The sequence below is a fragment of the Balaenoptera musculus genome, chromosome 18 (assembly GCF_009873245.2).
Source record: "Balaenoptera musculus isolate JJ_BM4_2016_0621 chromosome 18, mBalMus1.pri.v3, whole genome shotgun sequence".
Lineage (NCBI taxonomy): Eukaryota > Metazoa > Chordata > Mammalia > Artiodactyla > Balaenopteridae > Balaenoptera > Balaenoptera musculus.
In genome coordinates, this window is record NC_045802.1 from 14,842,152 (window position 1) to 14,864,234 (window position 22,083).

Below are 22,083 nucleotides of genomic sequence, written 5' to 3' on the forward strand. Positions count from 1 at the left end.
AGTAATTTTCAGGGAAGGTGGCAAAGTAGGAAGCACCAGGAATCTGTCACCCCACCTAGATGACAGTTGCACTAGCAGTATTTGTCTAATGTAACTATTTTGGAACTCTGGAGTCTATTGAAGAATTGCAATTTCTAGGGGAAGGCTCAATAGTAATAAATTGCAGTCAATTTTGGTCAACTTCAACTCTTAGCATAGTTGCAGCTACCCATCTTCCACCCCCAGTGCTGTGGCAGGCAGCTGTACACTTGTTCCTTGAGCACCTTGCACACAGCTTGTAGAGCCAGGGTGAACCAAAAGGAGGACGCTGTCCTCTACGCTTCTGGGATCTGTGCTCTCATCCCAGAGTTGTGAAGAGGAAGGTGGCCATTGGTTTTGCACCTCCCCGTTGTGTCAGACACCTCCTCCTCTGGCTAAAGTGACTTCCTGGGGATTTCAAAGGCTAGTGCATTTTTCCACCCCCTTAATTTTTTTCTTTTTCCCATTTTGGGAGTCAGACATTAAAGTCTAGGACATTCAAAAGCAACTGTATGTATGAGGAAAATTAGAAAGTGACCACATGTTCAGGGAAAGGAGCAGGCTCAGAAAGACCTGAGAAGAACTTCAGTTTATACCTCAACCTGATCCTTGGCTCAGAGAGAGCCTACAACAATTTTTTTTTAAAACCCCAAAGTAGTAACAGAAAATGGCATCCCTGGAGGAGGGGGAGAATCTGATTTCCAGGGTTAAATTATTACATTCAAATGTTGTTTTCAACAAAAAAAAATCACAAGGCACACAAAGGAACAGGAAAATATGGCCCATTCAAAGGAAAAAAAAATCAACAGGAACCATTCCTGAAAAAGACCTGATGGCATATCTACTAGATAGAGACGTTAAAACAGTCACGTTAAAGATGAGTCAAGAGAACAGCGTATGAACAAAATGGAAATATCTATTAGAGTTAGAAAAATCTCAAGGGAAACCAAAAAGAAATTCTGGAGTTGAAAAGTATAATAACTAGCAAACCAAATGAGGAAGCCTTTAAAAAAGACTCTACAGCATGATCAACTGGGATCTATCCCTGGAATGCAAGGATAGTTCAGCCTATGAAAGTCAGTATAATTACCACAGTAACAGAGCAAAGGGGGGAAAAAAATCACACGATCATCTCAATTGATGCAGAAAAAGCATTTGACAAAATTCAACACTGTTTTATCATAAAAATACTCAACAAACTAGGAATAGAGGGAAACTACTGCAACATAATAAATGCCATACATGAAAAACCCACAGCTAACATTATACTCAATAGAGTAAGACTTAAAGCTTTTCGTTTAAGATGAGGAACAAGTGAAGGATGCTCACTTTTGCCACTTCTGTTCAATATAGTGCAAGCATTACCTCATTTTATCGTGCTTCTCTTTATTGCACTTTGCAGATAATTGCATTTTTTTAACAAAGTGAAGTTTTGTGCCAACTCTGTTTAACAAGTCTGTTGGTGCCATTTTCCAACAGCATTTGCTCATTTCATGTCTTTGTGTCACATTTTGGTTGATTCTCACAGTATTTCCAACTTCTCATTATTATTTGTTACGGTGTTCTGTGTGATCAGTGATCTTTAATGTTATTATTGTAATTGTTTTTTTGCTTTGTAGTTTTAAATTAAGTTATATACATTGTTTTTTAGACATAATGCCATTGCACTCTTAAAAGACCAAAGTATAGTTTAAACATTTTATGTGCACTGGGAAACCAAAAAATTTGGTCTCCAACATCAGCAAAGCCCTCCATGATGTCCAGCAATCCTGCATGTCCTCAGGCAGCCCCACATATTTAACATCCTTTCACTTATTTTCTCAAATCTACCGTACTGTCTCCTACCAGAAGTGCCAAATTTTGCAAAGTTGGATAATAGCCATTTTAAAATATCTTTGCCAATATGAGCAAAAAGTACTATCTTTTTTTTTTTTTAATTTAGATTTCAGTTTTTCTAGTGAGAATGAACATTTTAAAATATGTTTATTGGGGCTTCCATGGTGGCGCAGTGGTTGAGAGTCTGCCTGCTAATGCAGGGGACACGGGTTCGAGCCCTGGTCTGGGAAGATCCCATATGCCGTGGAGCGGCTAGGCCCGTGAGCCACAATTACTGAGCCTGCGCGTCTGGAGCCTGTGCTCCGCAACAAGAGAGGCCACGATGGTGAGAGGCCCGCGCACCGCGATGAAGAGTGGCCCCCGCTTGCTGCAACTAGAGAAAGCCCTAGCACAGAAACGAAGACCCAACATAGCAATCAATCAATCAATAAATAAATCTTAAAAAAAAAAAAAAAAATGTTTATTGGCTGTTTGTGAATTGTTTTCTCATGTCCTTTGCCATTTTCCTACTAGGCTGTATCTTGTTATTTTCTGATATTTTTTATACATTAAGAGTATTATCTGTCATATGTATTATAAATCTTTTCTCCATGTCATCATGTACCATTTAATTTTGCTTGTAGTAGTTTCTGATGCGTCACTTTTAATGTTTACATAGTAAAATCTAACATTTTTTTTTCCTTATTGTTTCTTCTTTGGGAACATGCCATACAACATACTTCAAAAACTTTCCCACAACAAGAAAATACATGTAGAATTTATTATATGCTAAAGTTAACATCTATCAGTAGGAAAGTGTTCGATTATTTAATAAATTCATTTAAATGTATGTTCTTAGGTCTTCCTGTAGTTTCACTTTTATATCAAATTTTTAATCTACCTGAAGTTTATTTTTGTCCATGCTGGGAAGGAAGAATCATATTAATTTTTCCCAAATGGTTATCCATTTATTTTATTTTATTTTCACTCAGAAAACCCCACTAAGTTCTTAAATACTTTATTTCTCTTATGAAGTTAAAATGAAAGTTGCAGGAAAATAAAATGGCTAATAAAAGGCAAGTTTTAAGCATGGTATCTTCCAGTTAAAACCCAGAATAGGATAGGATAAAAACAGGGAAAGAAAGAATTGTAATTTGAATATATTAAGTACCAATTAATAACTGCAGCCTATGTGAGTTTATAGCAGTGATGGGTTTTCGCTATTATTGTTATTTATTGTTGTCATTATCATCAATAATTGTACCCTGAAATGTTTTTCTTAGATATGAATTGGGTCATATTTAGGGATATTTTAACATTAAATTGAGATTGGAATATGATACTGTTTACAGCTTATGTGTTGCTTATGTATACAACCATTTAAGGTTTCTTTCAGGAATTATCTTTTCCTTCACCAAATTTTAATGTTCCATATTTTATGTTAATTAATCTTCATCTTATTCTGCCTCTTGTAAACCATTCATCTCTTCTAAGAAGAGTCTAGGCTTATGAGGAAAACAACACTTACTGCAGAATGGTCTTCATTAGCAAAGCACCCAAGTGGAAATTTTTGTTAATAGAATTTTAAGTGGATAGTAAAATTGTTACGAACAGCTTTTAAAATAAATATAGCCAGAGATGAACTCTTTTCATGATTCCTTCTCTGCTTTTAAAAAGACATATTTGGGAACTAATTCTTTAGTATGAAAAAAGAAAATGCAAGGACATTATTTTATTGAAAGATGTACCTTTTCCCTAACAAAGCATTTGAAGCACTTGAATATTCAAGTGTGTGTACTCCCTTCCTTATCAGGCTCTCCTGAAACATTCACAACTGTGAATCTAGCAAAGTCTAAAGGGAATATGTCTCTGTACTACAAAAGATACAGTGTCATATCCCTTTTAGCTAGAGAGACATTTTCTAAAATTCTTTTCACTATAGTAATAGTACAATTCTAATTTAAAAGGTATGGTATGTCATAAAAGAAACCCATATCAAATTAATAGTAGGCAGGATTGATTTGACCAGCTCTGTGGAAAAAAACCCTAAGTGGTCCTTTAAATTTTGATTTAAATTCTAGGATATCATTACTGTTTAGAATCTCTTTTTACTGTTCAAATTATAGTACTTGGACCAGCAGCTTGGATATCACCTAGGAGTTTATTAGTTTATCGGAGATTAAAAATCTCAGGCCCCACCCCAGACCTACTGAGTCAGAATGTGCATTTTAACCAGATTCCCTGGTCATTCATATGCATGTTAAAGTTTGAAAAGTGCTTTTTTTAGATGAGTATTTTGAGTTTTACATTATTCCTTGCAGATTATTCTGCTAGGAAAAACAAACAAGAACAGTGTTTTCAGCTAAAATGCTTTTTAAATTTTAAATTATGTGAAATAAAAAGTTGTAGTTATTTGAAGTTATATCAAACAAATGTTAGTTTGCACTCTTAAATTTATCTTGAATAATATTATTGACTTAAAAAATTTAATTCCATAAGTAAGCTAAGGGGAAACTTTTGGAGGTAATGGATATGGTTTATGGAATGTGGTGATGGTTTCATTGTTATGTTACCAAGTAGGGGCTCATGTGCCCGCAGTTCCAGAAAGCCAAACTCTGACAGTGGGTGTTTGCAGCAAAGTAAGGGTTTATTTGCAGGGTACCAAGCAAGGAGAATGGGCAGCTCATGCTCAAAAGATTGGAATTCCTTGATGGCTTTCAGGCAAGGGTTTTTAAAGACAGTGTTAGGGGAGAGGGTCCTAGGATGCGTGATCAGTTTGTAGACCTTCTGGTTGGTTGGTGGTAAGGTAACAGGGTGATGTTTTGGGAATCTTAACCTTCTGGTTTCAACCAGTCTGGGGTCTAGTGCTTGTGGTCAGCAGGTAGTCACCATCCTCCACCTGGATGGGGGTCTTAGTTTCTCCAGGACAACTCAAAGTATGCATCAGATTGTTATTTATATCCCTTCAGGAGGAACTAGAAGTCTTGTGACTCTGTTGTCCTGATCATTAACTGCTTGGGTCGGCTCTTTGGAACTCACAGAAGGCCTAGGAGGCTAAAGCCTTTTGTTCTACAGACAAGAAATGGGGGACACAGAAGGGCTTTTGTACCTGGGAAGGCCTCACAAGGTCCTGCTTGGTTTCAGTCTCCCCTTTTCTTTGATGCTTCTCAGTCCTGAGGGGAACAGGGGTGGGACAAGAAAGAGAGTAAAACTTTGGATAAAGAGGTTGTTCATAAACTCTGTAAGGAAACTTGGTTTTAGGGGGACTTGGTTTCAGGTATATACTTATCTCTAAATTCATCAAGTTGTATACATTAAATATTTACAGCTTTTTGTATGTCAATCATATCTCAATAAAGTGGTTTTGAAAAAAAACACTTTAGTTCCATTTACTGTTAATTACTGGAACATATATGTATTTAGAGTGAAAGGAGTCTATATATAAAATGAAGCAGTTAATTTAAAAATATGAGGGTTTTTGGGCTTCCCTGGTGGCGCAGTGGTTGGGAATCCACCTGCCAGTGCAAGGGACATGGGTTCGAGCCCTGGTCTGGGAAGATCCCACGTGCCGCGGAGCAACTAAGCCCATGTGCCACAACTACTGAAGCCCACATGCCTAGAGCCCATGCTCTGCAACAAGAGAAGCCACTACAATGAGAAGCCTGCGTACCGCAACGAAGAGTAGCCCCCGCTTGCCGCAACTAGAGAAAGCCAGGGTGCAGCAGCGAAGACTCAGCGCAGCCAAAAATAAAAAAAAAATTAATTAATTAATTAAAAAAATTAAAGTATGTATTAAAAAAATACGAGGGTGTTTGGTGTTGATTTTATTTTTTGAAAGCGCATGGGCAAGTGGTCTTCTAAGAAGCTACAGTACAGAAAATTGGAGGACCTTAAATGGAAGATATTTCAAAGAATAAAACTAAAGTTGGCAGTGGAATGAGGCTGTAAAAACAGCTTTTGGAACTTTTATGGTGCAACCTTTTCATTTTCCTCTAATAGAGCACATACCTACAAAGGGATGAAAAACGTCGTAGTAAACAGTCACAAGAAGAATGAGAACTTTGTTCAGTGTTATAGCTCTATGCATTAAAAAAAAAAGAGGTTCTAATATATAGAATGTGAAGTTTTCAGTAGACCAAATGCTTTTTTTTTTTTTTTTTAATTTTTTTTTTTTTATTTTTTATTTTTTTAATGCTATTCTTGTCTGCTTACATTCTTTTTATGTATGTATGTATGTATGTATGTATGTATGGCTGTGTTGGGTCTTCGTTTCTGTGTGAGGGCTTTCTCTAGTTGTGGCAAGCGGGGGCCACTCTTCATCGTGGTGCGCGGGCCTCTCACTATGGCGGCTTCTCTTGTTGCGGAGCACAGGCTCCAGACGCGCAGGCTCAGTAATTGTGGCTCACGGGCCCAGTTGCTCCGCGGCATGTGGGATCTTCCCAGACCAGGGCTCGAACCCGCGTCCCCTGCATTGGCAGGCAGATTCTCAACCACTGCGCCACCAGGGAAGCCCAGACCAAATGCTTTTAAATGTGAAATTTTTCTTTATACTTCAACTTTAATAGTTGGGAAATGTACGTAAAAGTTATGAATGTATCTTGCATAAAGTTCTTTTGTGCCTTATAATTACTAATATTATTAATCACTTGAATTTTGGATATTTTTATAAAACCTTGTTGATTATCAATATTTACATAATATAAACAGAAAAAGATTAAATGAACTTTCAGGGTAAATGGAGATAAAACTTACAGTATACAATCTTAAACTTACAGTATAATATCTTAAGTTCATTGAATTTTTGTATTTGTATATATGTTCATTAATCATCACCCAGATTGACATATAAAACATTTCCAGCACCTCAGAAAGCTTCTTCATGCTCCTTCCCAGTCAAAACCCCCCAAAGTCAATCACCATCTGACTTCTGTTTCCTGTTTTTGTGTGCTATTGAAATTCACATAAGTAAATTCATACAGGTGAACTCTTTTGGGTCTGACTTCTTGCATTTAGTATTATATCTGTAAGATTCATCCATGTTGTGTTTAGCAGTAGTTCATTTTTTTTTAACCATGGTGTAATAATTCTAGTATATAAATTTACTACAGTTTATTTATTTATTTATTTATTTATTTATTTTTAAAAATTATTAGCACCTTTAATTATTATTAATTAATTAATTAATTTTTTTGGCTGTGTTGGGTCTTCGTTTCTGTGCGAGGGCTTTCTCTAGTTGTGGCAAGCGGGGGCCACTCTTCATCGCGGTGCGCGGGCCTCTCACTATCGCGGCCTCTCTTGTTGCGGAGCACAGGCTCCAGACACGCAGGCTCAGTAGTTGTGGCTCACGGGCCTAGTTGCTCCGCGGCATGTGGGATCTTCCCAGACCAGGGCTCGAACCCGTGTCCCCTGCATTAGCAGGCAGATTCTCAACCACTGCGCCACCAGGGAAGCCCTACTACAGTTTATTGATAGATGTTTGTATTGTTTCTACTTCTTAGATATTGTAAATAAAGCGCCTATGAATATTCTTTTACATGTCTTTTGGTGGACATAAGTTTTCATTTCTCTTGTGTGTATACACAGTAATGGAATATCTGGGTTGATAGCTTTCATAGCTTCTGCCAAGCATTTTTGCAAAGTGGTTGTACCAGTTTACTCCACCAGAAATGTGTGGGAATTTGAGTTGCTCCACATCCTCTCCAGTACTTGATATTGTTGGTCTTTAATTTTAGCCATTGTGGAAGTTGTGTGGTGGTATTTCATTTGTGATTTGTACTTTTCTGAAGGCTAATGATGTTGAACGGTTTTTGTGTGTTTATTGACTTCGGAATACATTCTTGTGTTAATCATCATCCATCAGTTTAACAACGTTCTAGAATCTTTTGTAAATTGGATGAATGGGTAGAAAATAGTTTTATAAAGATGACTTCATATTTTGGAGTTTTTCTGAGTTCAGATTTATTTGAATGTAATAGAAAAAAGGAACCAAAACTGAAGGAGGTATCAAACTTGACATAACTATTTCTTCACCACAAGAGATACTTTTCCCTTCTGTTTTGTCAGTTTTGGCTTCGTGTATTTTTTGACTCTGTTGTTAGATGCATGTATGTTTATAGTTGTTATATTTTCTTTATAATAAGCATTATAAAATGCCCTCCTTTCTAGCAGCAGTGTTTGTCTTAAAGTCTTTTTTGTCTGAAGTTAGTATAGCTACTCTAGCACTCTTTTGGTTATTGTTTGCAAGATACATCTTTTTCTGTCCTTTTACTTTCAGTCTGTTTTTGTCTTTAAAGTGTGTTTCTTGAATACAGCATATAGTTGGGTCATGTATTTCTTTTTTCTTTTATCCATCTGCCAGCCTCTGCTTTTTTGGTTAGCATGTTTACATTTAATTTAATTGCTGATAAAGTAGCATTTATGTCTGCCATTTTGCACCATGTTTTTGTATGTTCTAAGTGTTTTTATTTCTCTGTCCCTCCATTACTGCCTTCTTTTGTGTTAAGTAAATATTTTCTAGTACACTGCTTTAATTCCCTTATTGTTTACGTAAATATATATGTATGTGTATGTGTGTAGTTAGTTATTTTTTTAGTGGTGCCCTGGGAATAATAATTACCATCTTAATTTTTGAATAATCTAGCTGGTTTGGATCAATACCAACTTATTTTCAATAGTGTACTAAAGCTTTGCTCCTGTATAGCCCCATTTTCCCCTTCCTTTATGATACTGTTGTTACAAATTACATCTTTCTGCATTGTGTGCTTATCAACGTAGATTTAAAATGATTGCTTCATTCAGTTGTCTTTTAAATCCAGGAAAAAGGGGTTACAAGCAGAAAGTACATTAAACTGCCTTTTATATTTACTGATGTCAGAAACTTGACTGCTGTTCTTTATTCTTACAAATTTGAGTTACTGTCTAGTGTCCCTTCATTTTAGCTTGAAGGATTCCCTTTAATATTTCTTTTTTTTTTTTTTTAATTTTTTTATTTTTGGCTGCGTTGGGTCTTCGTTGCTGTGTGCGGGCTTTCTGTAGTTGTGGCGAGCGGGGGCTACTCTTGTGGTGCGCGGGCTTCTCATTGCGGTGGCTTCTCTTGTTGCAGAGCACAGGCTCTAGGCGTGTGGGCTTCAGTAGTTGTGGCACACGGGCTCAGCAGTTGTGGCTCGCGGGCTCCAGAGCGCAGGCTCAGTAGTTGTGGTGCACGGGCTTAGTTGCTCTGTGGCATGTGGGATCTTCCCGGACCAGGGCTCGAACCCTTGTCCCCTGCATTGGCAGGTGGGTTCTTAACCACTGTGCCACCAAGGAAGCCCCCTTTTAATATTTCTTGTAGCGCAGTTTTGCCGGTAAAGAATTTTTGGTTTTGTTTATTGGGAATGTCTTAATTTCTTCTTCATTCTTGCAGAGTAGTTTTGGGAATGTCTTAATTTCTTCTTCAGTCTTACAGAGTAGTTTTGTTGAATATAGAATTCTTGGTTGACAGTATATTTCTTTCAGCCCTTGAATATATCATCCAGTGTCTTCTGATCTCCATGTTTTCTGATGAGAAATCAACTGTTAGGCTTATTGAGAATCCTTTGTTCAGAATGAGTTACTTCTCTCTTGTTGATTTCAAGATTCTCTCTTTGTCTTTTGACAGTTTGATTATGTGTCCCAGTGTGGATTTATTTAAGTTTATTCTGCTTGGAGTTCATGAACTTCTTGGATGTTTAGATTAATTTTTTAAATCAAATTTGCTAAGTCTTCTCCCACTATTTCTTTAAATATTCTTCTTGCATGCCCCCTTTTTTCCTCCCTCTGAGATCCCCATTGTACTGATGATGATGATGGTGTTGCATAGGTGTCTGAGGCTCTGTTAATTTTCTTTCATTCTTTTTTCCTTCTGTTCCTCACAGCAGTTAATCTTAATTGACCTATCTTCAAGTTCACTGATTATTTATTCTGTCTGTTCAGATCTCCTGTTGATTCCCTGTAGTGAATTTTTCATTTCAGTTATTGTGCTTTTTCAACTCCAACATTTTTATTTGGTTATTTTTTTTAACCGTTTCTATCTCTCTATTGATATTCTCTATTTTGTAAGATTTTTTCTCATACTTTCCTTTAATTCATTAACAGTTTCCTTTAGTTTGTGAACATATTTAAAAGAGCTGATTTAAAGTCTTTGGCTAGTATTTCCAACATCTGGGCTTCCTCAGGGAGTTGCTATTGATTGTTTTTTCTGTAAATGATCATACTTTTTTGTTTGTTGGCATGTCTCATAATTTGTGTTTTTGTTGCTTTTATGAAGGAGGGAGGATTTTCAGAGGTCCATACTTTGCCATTCCTGCTGATGTCACTTATGTATTAACTTTTATACATGAAACATTCTTAATATAAATACTGATATTATAAAATTCTTATGCCTTTCTATCTACCTGACATGAGAGTGTGGTGTTACATGGATTTCTGAGTACCAGATTTTGTTTCATTTACAAAATCTGACTATATTAGTATTATAAGTACTTCAAAAAATGTTTTGAAAAAATTCACAGGCACCTCTTCTTGGATATCATGATGGTGTCAAGTAGAGATGATGAGCGTAGCCAGTTAATAAGTATGAGAGGGGCTTCCCTGGTGGCGCAGTGGTTGAGAGTCTGCCTGCTAATGCAGGGGACACGGGTTCGAGCCCTGGTCTGGGAGGATCCCACATGCCGCGGAGCAACTAGACCCGTGAGCCACAACTACTGAGCCTGCGCGTCTAGAGCCTGTGCTCCTCAACAAGAGAGGCCACGATGGTGAGGGGCCCGCGCACCGCAATGAAGAGTGGCCCCCGCTTGCCGCAACTGGAGAAAGCCCTAGCACAGAAACGAAGACCCAACATAGCAATCAATCAATCAATCAATCAATTAAAAAAAAATCTTTAAAAAAAAAATAAGTATGAGATACTCTACTCAGTAGTTGAGATGCAGCAATCCCATTTAATCTTTACAGAATCCCTCTGAGCCTATGAGAATTTAAATAACTTTTCCAAGGTCACACAACTAGTAAGTGCTAGTTACAAAATGTAAAATTAATCTCTTTAACTCCAGAATTCAAGATTTTAGTGGCAGTGTTGTACTGTTTCTGTGAAGTGTGTGGCTCATGGACCAGGGTCCTGAAAACCACCTGGGGTGCTTGTTGAAAGATAGATTTCTAGACCCTGAACCTATACATATTGAGCCACAGTATCTGAGATTGGGGCATGCAGGTGAGTGATGATTCTCAATAATATTGTAGTAGGTGAAGTGCTGGTCTCTGGATTACTTCTTTCTTAAGACTTGAGCTAAAAAACAAAACAGCAGGCCATTTCAAATCCATATGAAAATATAATTCTACAATTCAAAGACTGCTAAGTTTCCTCGTAATTTTTTGAATTAAAGTACAAATTCTGTACTTTTAATTGTGATATATTCTGAGATAATCTAACAAAAAACTTTTGCATCACTTTCTGTGCTGATTTTGATTAGTGTGGTAAAAAATAAGCTATTAATAGATTATAGATTTTGTAATGTGTCAGCAAAGCTTTACATCTTTCATATGAATTATTTTACTGTGAACTGGCATTTATTTAGACACTAAAATTTAGTAGAAAAATATAAGCAGTAGATAAGTCATCCTTCATTTTAGGTTGAACTCCCACCACCTGATCTTGGACCAAGTTCTGCATTAAATCAGACACTCATGTTGTTGCGTGAAGTTTTGGCATCTCATGATTCTTCAGTTGTACCATTAGATGCCCGTCAAGCCGATTTTGTGCAGGTGTGTTGTAAATTCACTTTTAATGATTCTTATTGCTCCTCTATTGTACATTCTTTTGAAATTCTGGCACTTTATAACCCATGTATCTTGACAATCCTTCCCATTGCTTTTTCCTTCAAATATTAAACCAGTTCCCTCTAATTTAAAAAGTAAATATTCAGTGATGCTTGTTTTAAAAACTATTACAGTTATGGTACCATTTAATCTTTTTCTTATGCGCTTTTGTAAGTTGGCCTGCTCCCCATTAGTTTGACATTCATTCTGAAGCGCCGTTAACACAGACCTGTATCACTGGTTGGGAAATAAAGAATACATTTGATTTTATTTGTCATTTATAGGTTTTATCATGTGTCTTGGATCCTCTTCTCCAGATGTGCACTGTATCAGCCAGCAATTTAGGCACGGCTGACATGGCTACCTTCATGGTCAATTCACTATATATGATGAAGACAACATTAGCTCTGTTTGAATTCACTGACAGACGTCTGGAAATGCTACAGTTCCAGGTTAATTTTGCCATAAAATGACTGCTCACTGTGATGAAATCTTTTTTCTGTACATGATCTCAGTTACCGGCTTTAAGATAATTTCAGTGACCTGATTTATATGAATCCCTTGTTATAGTCTGATGGAACCCCCCGCCCCCATGCATATTCAGTATTTTAGTTTCGTTTTGGAGAAGCCAGAATATGTAACAGGTAAGATATTTTATTCAAGCCATAGTATGTGGTGGTAGAATGGAGCTTTTCTGACTAATTTGAGCTGTTATTCTGTATGCAGATTTCAGTTTCTATACTGTGAATAACGTGCTACATTTTTCAAGCTGTGTAGCTAGTGCAGAAGGTGTTGCAGAGGAAAGATATATTTTTATCTATGTGTAAATCAGTGTTAGGCACAACATTACAGTTTGTTATAGCAGTCACTCTGGTCCTATAAGCCAAGTGGTATCACTCAAGAGTCACAACAAGGCCATTTATAAAATTTACCAGATACTTGGCTTTTGATTTTGAAATAGTGATTTTTGGTATATAAAATGTTTAAAAAAAACAACAACTCTGAGTCTTCTTTGTCATCACAAGTATATAAACAATTTGGCAGTGGCTACAGTAAAAATTTGTCGTTTTGGGTTTTTCTAAGGAATGAGTTTGAGACCTCTAAATTTGTGATATTTTCTACTTTCGAATTCTTTTAAAAGAAATATAATGAAGTATGATTAATTTTTCTTTTTTGCATAATTGTTTAAGTATAATTAGTAAAATCTTTTTTAAAAATATTCATTGGTTTTTAATGTATTTATCACTGATTCAACCGGAAACTCTGCCATTTGTCTAAATCTCTACTCAAGATGTGCACATATATCTGTTGTCCAGCAATCTGTTTTATCACCAATTATCTTTGTTTCTCAAATAATCCAAAATCGTTTTTTGCATTCCAAGAGGACAAGCCCCACCATGTAAGTGCTTACTAAGCCTGCATCATTCTTGCTGATGGGCTGGTGGCCGGCGCTGGTCACGTGGACCAGCCAGAGTCAGTGTGGAGAGGACTGGGCAAGGGTGTGGATGCTGGAGGGCACGGGCCCCACAGTGATAGTTTTCCTTGTCGAGTAAAAGAGTCTTGATTTTCAGATCTTTTCTATCACTAGTCTATTAATTTTCTTCCATTCTTTCTTCTTCCAGTGTTTCAAGTAAGAAATCTAGGCTAGTCTGATTCTCTTTTGTTTGTGATAACCTATTTTATTCATGTGGAAGCTTACAAGGATTTTCCTTTGAGTTCAGATATTTCCTCAGGATATTTTTTGGTATGTCTCTTTTTCTATTATTTCCATCTTGGATTTTGCAAAGGCTTTTCAGTCTGAAGATTCCACCCTTTTTTTTTTTTTTGCTCAGTAAAGTTTTCTGTTATCTGTAATTATCACTTCTCTAATTTTTTTTTTTTTTATATTCCGAAGCTCCTGTCCTTAGTTGGCTTTATCTCCTAAATTTGTCTTCTAATTTATGTTTAAATCTCTTCACTTTAATATATTTCTTTGATATTTACTCTGTGTTACTATTCTTCCACTTTTCTTTCAGATACTAATTTGGTTCTTAGCAATAACTCTTTCATTAAATATTTACATTTGCAATCTTGTTTTTCTTGGATTTCCAGTAAGACTAGTAAGTAAGGGTTCTAAGGTTCTAATTGTACTTTCTTGGGCATTCACTTAAAAAAAAAACTAAGGTACCCTGCGTCTTTCAATAGTGTTGCCTCAGGAAAAGGTACTTGTTCTCATTATTCAGGTGGGTTTTCTCATAGAACCTACTCACCTCTTTTAAATCAGTTGTAAGTTTTTTACGGGGAGGGACTCAGCTGCTGGAGTGACTTTGACAATGGCAAACATTCAGATGGTAACAGATAGCATCTCTTAATAGCATACTATGCCACTGGTAAACAAGCTGGTAAAACTGAGGGGACTCTCCGGTGAGGGATAAGAGGAAGATCTCTAGACTTACAGGCCTGTACTGGTTAAAGGAAGGAGCAGCCGACTTCTTCCCACCTGGGAATACTTCATCCCATCAGGTAGTCTACTTCTGTGGCTTCTGCCCCCATTAGCATTAGGTAGCTTCCCCAAGAATAGCACAAAACAGGTGACCACGTACAACTCACACCTGCTAGCTGGGTCTTTTTAGGCAGCTCCTGTACTTGACATCTTTGACCAGCCTTCTGCTGGTTCCTCAACAATCCACTAGTTGTCGCAAATCTGCTTTCCTCTGGAGAACTTACTGCCTCAGCCCCCATGGGATTTCCTTCAGACTTCTCCAGATGATGTATTTGATTGGTTGAGTTAGTCCAGCAAGTTGGGAGCATGAGGCAGTGTGGATGTGAGGGACATCAGGTCCTCATCTTCCCAGAATTCTTTCTAAGTATTTTATTTTACATTGTTGTTTATGAGTAGTTTTTGTTTGTGTTTTGCTTAATACCAGCTTTTAAAAGAGCTAAGAAGCAACCCAAATTTTTCGACTAGTGGCTAGTCCTGGAATCCTCAAGTAAGACTTTCCCTCCCTTTTGTAAGAGGACTTCCTCTTTGGGGAAGGAAAAGTCTTTGTATAGGAGCAGCCCCTATCCCTCATATTCTGGCCTCATAGCCGCTGCAAGGAACACGTCCATGATGAAGAGCTAAGACTCCAGGCTAGTCTACTTCTACTCTCAGTCAGTCTTATTCTTCTTTTAAAATATTTTCTTTTAATTGTGTTTTATTTTAGATTGAAGCACATTTGGACACACTTATAAATGAGCAAGCTTCTTATGTTTTAACTAGAGCAGGCGTGAGTTATATCTATAACACCATACAGCAACATAAACCCGAACAGGTAAGCACATGGATCTTCCTAACTAGAGAGATACACCAATTTAGAGTACGGCTTCTAGAGCTAGACACTTAGTAGCAATTTTTCACTGGGAAAGTGACTTCTCTCTCTGGTTCCTCATCTGTAGATTGAGGGTAATAATATCTGTAACATAGGATTGTTCTAAGATTGAGATAATACCTGTGTAGTTCTTGGAGGACTGTCTGAGATATAGTAGGGTGTCCCAAAATACTGTCTTTTTTACTATAGATAGTTTGGGTTACAAGTAATGAAAATATACAAAAATTAGTATTGAAAAATATATAAAGAATATTCATATTGGTAAATTTTTCAGTCCTTTATCACCATTGATCTATTAAATGCATAGATTACTATATAAATAGCAGTCATTCCCCCTTTTAATTTAGCAAATCATGGTCTATTACATTGGAAAGGTAAATACTTCTGGGGCTAACATCTGATCTTGTTAAGTTATAGAACTCCAGTAGAATTAGAAAATGGAGTGGTGGGAACCCTGGAAAACCATGTAAGCCTCTTTCTTTAAAAAGCAAAAAACTTTTAAATAATATTAACATGAAGAATATTTTATAGCCCAGGGACTCTTAAGTGAAGCTCTCAAAAAATCACAAGGTTTGAATTTTTTCTTTTGATAAGGTAATAAGCAAATTTCCACCAGTAGGAGCAACTTCTGCTGCCTTTTTATATTATCTAAAATTATCAAGGAAACTCTTAAAGCCCCCGTGTCTTACTGCCATTCCTCAGCGCTTTATTGCCCTTTTTTTCTTGCTTACGATTAAATCTGAAGTATCCTTTTATTTCCATTGTTAATAAACTTATGTGCTTCTCACTCCAACAGATATTATCGCGTGCCTTCACGCTAGTTACACAAAAATGAACGAATCATAGTCCCGCTTTTAATTGCAGTTGGAGATAGGGCACTTGAGTTCTTTGGAAATAAGCTAAATTTTCAAATTTGGGCAATCTACTAATGGACTGTATTTGACAAGTGAATTGTAACATATAGCACCTGTTTTCATCTTGGTTTTGCCCCCTTTTTTTTTTTAAGGGCCCTTTAGCTAATTTTCCCAACCTAGATTCTGTGGCACTGAAGGCTGCAATGGTAAGTACATAATAAAGCATTTCAACATAAGTTTCCTTATGGAACATTATTTTTATTTTTTCCCGTGTGATAATTTTTGTCTTGGGTGATAATTTTATCTCTTCATATGCTGTATTCACGTTGGGTCCAGTCATAATGATTGCGCATGTATTCCTTTAACTAAGGAGATCTGATCAAGACATACATTTGTAGTAATATTGCACCATACCCTAATAGTGTCATTATTCCTGTTTAGATTTTCTTCAGTTTCGGAGTTTTACTCCTAACCTAATGGAGAAAGGAATGAGAGACATGAAGAAGTTAGCTGTATATCATTATAGACTTCCATCTGTCAGTGATCCTGGGCTTATAGTTCTTGACTTCTTCCTGAGTTGATAACTGAAATTGGATTCCAGTCTTAAAATATTACTCTTGAGTGTGACGCTCACTGAACCTCCACTTTATTACCTTCTTTTCAAGTGATGAGCTTGCTTTCACATCCCTTTCTGCATGAGCACCACTTTCTGTAGCATGTTTCCACATCTTAAGTACATACTTTGCATATATATGTGTGTACACACACACACACACACACACACACACACACACACACACACACACACACACACACACACACACACACACACACACAGCCATCAGTTGGATGACACTCATTTAGCCCTCATAGGAATGATCTCCTTTGGAAGCTTTTCATGATACTAATTCTAGTGGTAGTAATAATAAACAGTAAGTAATGACAATGACCATTAACATATATTGAGCATGACACACATTTTTAATGTACTAACTCTTTAACCCTCCTAACAACCCCATTCAACCCAGTACTTATGCTCTTACCTACTATATGTACTGCCTATCCTGTGTGTTTCAGTACTCACTACCACAGTGGTTTGACTTTGATAAATAGTTCTCTTGGGTGACTTTTTTGATGCCAGGGCTTTCCTATCTATCGTCTGACAGAGCTAAATTTAACTGAAAATAAAGAGGTAGACCCACAAGATACCCAACAAATGCAAAGAATACAGAGCTGACAGAGTTAATATTAGACAAGGTAGATTTTAAAAACACTAAATATCATAAATAAAGAACATTATGTCATGATAAAAGACAGTATATAAAAAGTAAGTCATAACTTGTGTATATCCAACATAAGAGTAAAAACTGTAGAAATGCAAAGAAGATTTGATTCTGAAAAGTTCAAAAATAAATGAAAATGAATAAATTTTACATTCATTAAAAAAGATAAGTTTCTTTGAAAGTTAAGTGTACACTCACCATACCGCCCAGTAATTCCACTTTAAGGTATTTACTGCCCTCCCCTGCCCCAGCAAAATGACAATATAGGTCTACGCGGAGATCAGTAACCTTAGTACTCAGTAAATGTGTGTGTCTCGCCTATTTCTCCTCCTCCAAAGACGCATATCCAGTTCATAATATAAACTCACAAAATATATTTAAGCCCTATTACAGGTTCGTATATGCCTGATCTTAACTTTTAAAAACAATTGAGTTGAATATCTTAGGTCTCTCTAAAGAAACAAACTCTTGATTGAGTTTTATGTGTGATCCATTGTTTTATCTATAACCTTCTGGTGCCCCAACTTGGATGCTTCAAAGGTGCCTCAGTTCACCATATCCCAAACTGAGCTCTTCTAACTCTTCCCCACCATCCCCAACCCCAGGTCCTTTTCCAAGTGTTCTTAACTCAGAAAGTATAAGAGCATCTGTCCACTAAATTATTTCAGCAGTTATTAACCAAGTATCTGCTATTATTTAGGCATCATGCTGAGAACTGGGATGAAAATAGGCATGGTCTAGTAAGAGATGCGGTTATCACACAACTAAATAAATGTATAAAGAGTACAGTTGTGAATGGTGATAATGCTGTGAATTATACAGATCCAAAACCTGGGAGTTGACCCCTTCATCCTGTCTGTCACTAACCAAATCTTGATGATTTTGCTCTCTAATTCTCTCAAGTATCTTCTCTTCACCCCTATTGCCCTTGGCGTTTAAGATGCCGCAAGAGCTACCTATGTGGTGTCCTTGCATCTGCTTTTACAACCTCCCCTTCCGTTCTTCTTGCTGTAGCCAGATTTAGCTTCTTAAAATTTAAATCAGATTATTTCCCTTCTTCGATGGTTTCCTAATGCTTTTACAGTAAGAATTAAAATCTTCTAGAAACCATTCAAGTCCTGCATGAACTGACCTCTGGTAGCCATCCTCTTTCTCACCTAAGCTTTCATCCACACTATCCCCACTACACACTTAACCTAACGTCTATTCATCATTAAGATTTCACCTAAAACGACCTTTCCTCAGAAATGCTTTTGCCAAACATACAGATTAGGTCTGTGTCCTCCTGATTGATGCTTTTATAGTACCTTGGTTTTTCCTTTATTTACATTATTATTTGTTTACTACCTCTCTCACTGGACCATAAGCTCTGTGAAGCTAGGGACTGCCCTCTTTTGCTCACCGTTATATTTACATTATGTTATATGGCACCTTACCAATAACAGGTACTCCATAAATATTAATTGAATGAATAGAGGAGTGAATAATTAAGAAATACATTGGATTTAAGAAAGTAAGGTAGACTTGAAATCTGAATACTTTACTTCTTGCTAATATTATTACCCAAGAAGTTTGGTGAGGGAGATCAGGATAAATGGCTTGGATCGGAATTTTGAAAGTAGGTATTGCTGATACTGACTGCATTAAAGAGTTGACACTTTCAGTGAGTTTTTAGTTAAAATGTGTAAGGAATAACTCATTTTGATCATGAAGAACTCGTTATTTGGAATATGGGATTTTTACTAAGATTTAATCCTTAAAAGAGATGCTTATTTGGGATGTCTGTTGGCAGATATATGCACTTTGTGTTTTGGATTTCTCTGTTTTGTTTAGGTTCAGTTTGATCGCTATCTGTCAGCCCCAGACAACCTGTTAATGCCACAGCTGAACTTTCTTCTAAGTGCCACAGTGAAGTAAGTATTTTTTGGTCCCAATTAGCTGGTAAAGAGTCACATATTTTTAAATGCCAAGCACATTTCTAAGAAAAAAAATTATTTTCAAGAATAGGAGATTTGTCATTAAAGATTTATAGTTCTCAACCTTTTTTTTCTGCCTTAGCACCCCTAAGAGATCTGACCTTACCCTGTTCATACATTTTCCTTACATGTTTGTAGCTTCAAAATCTCCATGTAGTGAATGATTTTTAAAAATAATATGAATTATATAATTGAAGCCACACAGTGATAATACCAAATTCCCTTGTATTAACACACATGTCAAAATGGCACTGAATGTGTCATGAAAGAATCAGTAATATATTCATTGTGCAACATAGATGACCTACTGTTTAGACTATTTTGGACCCAAGCAGTTTCTGTAGATATATTATGAAATTGTTCAGTATCACATATTTATCAGGAATGTGTTCAGGACAAAAAACTATACATTAAAATATTAGAATATTACAATTAGAAGAAAGTGAGAGATTATACTGAGTTAACTTTTCTGATTTTAAGAAAAATATTGACAAACTAAAATTGCCTACAAGTAGGAAATGAGACATCTATACATTTTTTTCTTTCCATTCAACTAGTGTATTAAGTGCTCTCTGTGTACCAGGCACTACAGAGTAAGATTTAAAAGGCATTTTCACTATCTTAATGGAGATTATAGTCTGACATGTCAGTTACACACATGAACAAATACTTATATTAAAAAGTATGGTAAAGAAAGAACTGTCGAACTTGAAGAAAGTGCTTCAAATATCTGAAAGGAGGCAGTGGTACAGGGGTGGTCCACTTATTTTCTATTGTTCTGGGGAGCAATACATAGAGCAAGGAGGCAGCTTTTGGCTCAACATGAGGAAGAATTTGGTGTCAATTAGAATTGGCTGGAAACGGGTTCTCTCAGACATAGAGCTAGGGAATTTCCATATTAGGTGTGGTCAGAGTAAATGGTTTTAATCTTTTTTGACTTTTATATATATATATATTTTTTAATAATTAATTTATTTATTTATTTTTGGCTGTGTTGGGTCTTCGTTTCTGTGCGAGGGCTTTCTCCAGTTGCGGCGAGCGGGGGCCACTCTTCATCGCAGTGCGCGGGCCTCTCACTATCGCGGCCTCTCCCGCCGCGGAGCACAGGCTCCAGACGCGCAGGCTCAGTAATTGTGGCTCACGGGCCCGGCCGCTCCGCGGCATGTGGGATCTTCCCAGACCAGGGCTCGAACCCGTGTTCCCTGCATCGGCAGGCAGACTCTCAACCACTGCGCCACCAGGGAAGCCCTTGACTTTTATCTTTTATTATCCTAGAAGGTCTCATACTGTACACATAACCAGAATTCTAAAGACCTGAGAGATTATAAGACGAATTCCATTATGCCATAATTCAAATTGCATGTGTTTCTTAGTTACTTTTTTTAACCAAATACCTGCAGTTCTTTTATATTTAACCACACGTTTCAGTACTTAGTATTTGAATGTTGAATTCTTTGGCGCATCACTAAGTATAAAACATACCATTATTCTTTTCCTAATAGTCAGCTCTCCATATCTGCAGGTTCCACATCCGCATATTCCACCAACTGCGGATTGAAAATAGTTGGCCCCCCCCCAAAAAAGAAAAACAATTCTGGAAAGTTCCAAAAAGCAGAGCTTGAATTTGCTGCACACTGGCAGCTCTTTACATAGCATTTACATTGTATCAGGTATTAGAAGTAACCTAGAGATGATTTAAAGTTTATGGGAGGGTATGTGGAGATTAGATGCAAATACTGTGCCATTTTATATAAGGGATTTGAGCATCCTGGATTTTGATATCTGAGGGGGTCCTGGAACCAGTCCCCCTCGGATACTGGGGTCTGACTCTATAATGATTGAGGGGAAGTTTTAATGTGTTTCAAAGGGTGGCATGTAATCCAGATGCCATAAGGAGAAAGACAGATTTGGCTACATAACACTTTGAAGTTTTTACAGAAAAAGACTATATAAACTAAAATATAAACAATAATGTGGAAAAAATTGCAAATTATATAACAGACCTATTATGCTTAACTGTATTATCCTTAATATAGAATAGATCCCACAAATCACTACAAAATAATGCACCATATATTTGGACAGTTCATAGAAGAAATGCAAATGGCAAGCAAATATATGAGAAGATAATTATCAAAACATGCAAATTAAAACAGCAGTGAGAATTTCTGCCTATTAAATTACTGAAAATAAAAAGTTTGTTGTTATATGGCAATTGAAATGGTCTGGGAAAATAGGCATTTTTACACTGTTGGCGATAGTATAAATTAGTATAATCCTTTTAGAGGTCAATTTGGCAACATTTATCAAAATTTAAAAGTATTTGTCCTTATACTCAAGGATACCTCTTAATAGATCTTTTTTCTTTTCTTAGTAAGAGTTTAAAATAAAGTTACTGAATTAGCAGTGGGATTAAGCACTTTATATGGATCTATCTGAATTCTTTATCTCTGAGGACTTCTCAGATTTTCTGAAGCTTAAATGATATTTCAAATCAAATGTTTGTGTTCTGTCACTGAAGAAATATTTTAGCTTTCCACTTTTATTGTCCCATTGTTTAACAGTAATAATTTAATGTGGTAATAATTTTTGTGCGATCTCATTCTATATTAAGGATAATATAATTAAGGATAATTGGTCTGTTACATAATTTGCAAATATTTTTTCACATTATTGTTTATATTTTAATTTAGTTTATATTGTTTTTTTCTGTAAAAACTTCATAGTGTTATGTAGCCAACTCTGTTTTATTAGCAGAGTCAAATGAACATCGTTTTTGGTACATTACTTAAAAATCTAAACTTTTAAATTAGTATTTTGATTGTATAGTATGGACCTAACATCCTGTTATAAATTCATACTAATTATAATGACATTAAAAAATTGAGATACACATATGATTTATGTAAATAATAGTGCAACTAAGAATTGGTCAGTACCAATTTACCCCTTTTTTCAT

The 22,083-nt window shown here is 36.4% G+C and overlaps 1 protein-coding gene across 3 annotated transcripts in view; it reads left to right on the top strand.

Annotated features, from left to right (window-relative positions):
• The window catches only part of COG6 (component of oligomeric golgi complex 6), a 62,665-nt gene that overhangs the window by 30,656 nt on the left and 9,926 nt on the right, over nucleotides 1-22,083 (top strand). For all 3 annotated transcript variants that reach the window (XR_005017191.1, XM_036831501.1, XM_036831502.1), the window contains exons 14-18: nucleotides 11,476-11,607; nucleotides 11,946-12,113; nucleotides 14,847-14,954; nucleotides 16,018-16,071; nucleotides 18,982-19,061. Coding sequence is in view for 2 of the 3 variants with exons in the window: in XM_036831501.1 (XP_036687396.1) it covers nucleotides 11,476-11,607; nucleotides 11,946-12,113; nucleotides 14,847-14,954; nucleotides 16,018-16,071; nucleotides 18,982-19,061 (542 nt within the window). In the remaining variant the exon portion in view is untranslated. The remainder of the gene's footprint in view (nucleotides 1-11,475; nucleotides 11,608-11,945; nucleotides 12,114-14,846; nucleotides 14,955-16,017; nucleotides 16,072-18,981; nucleotides 19,062-22,083) is intronic.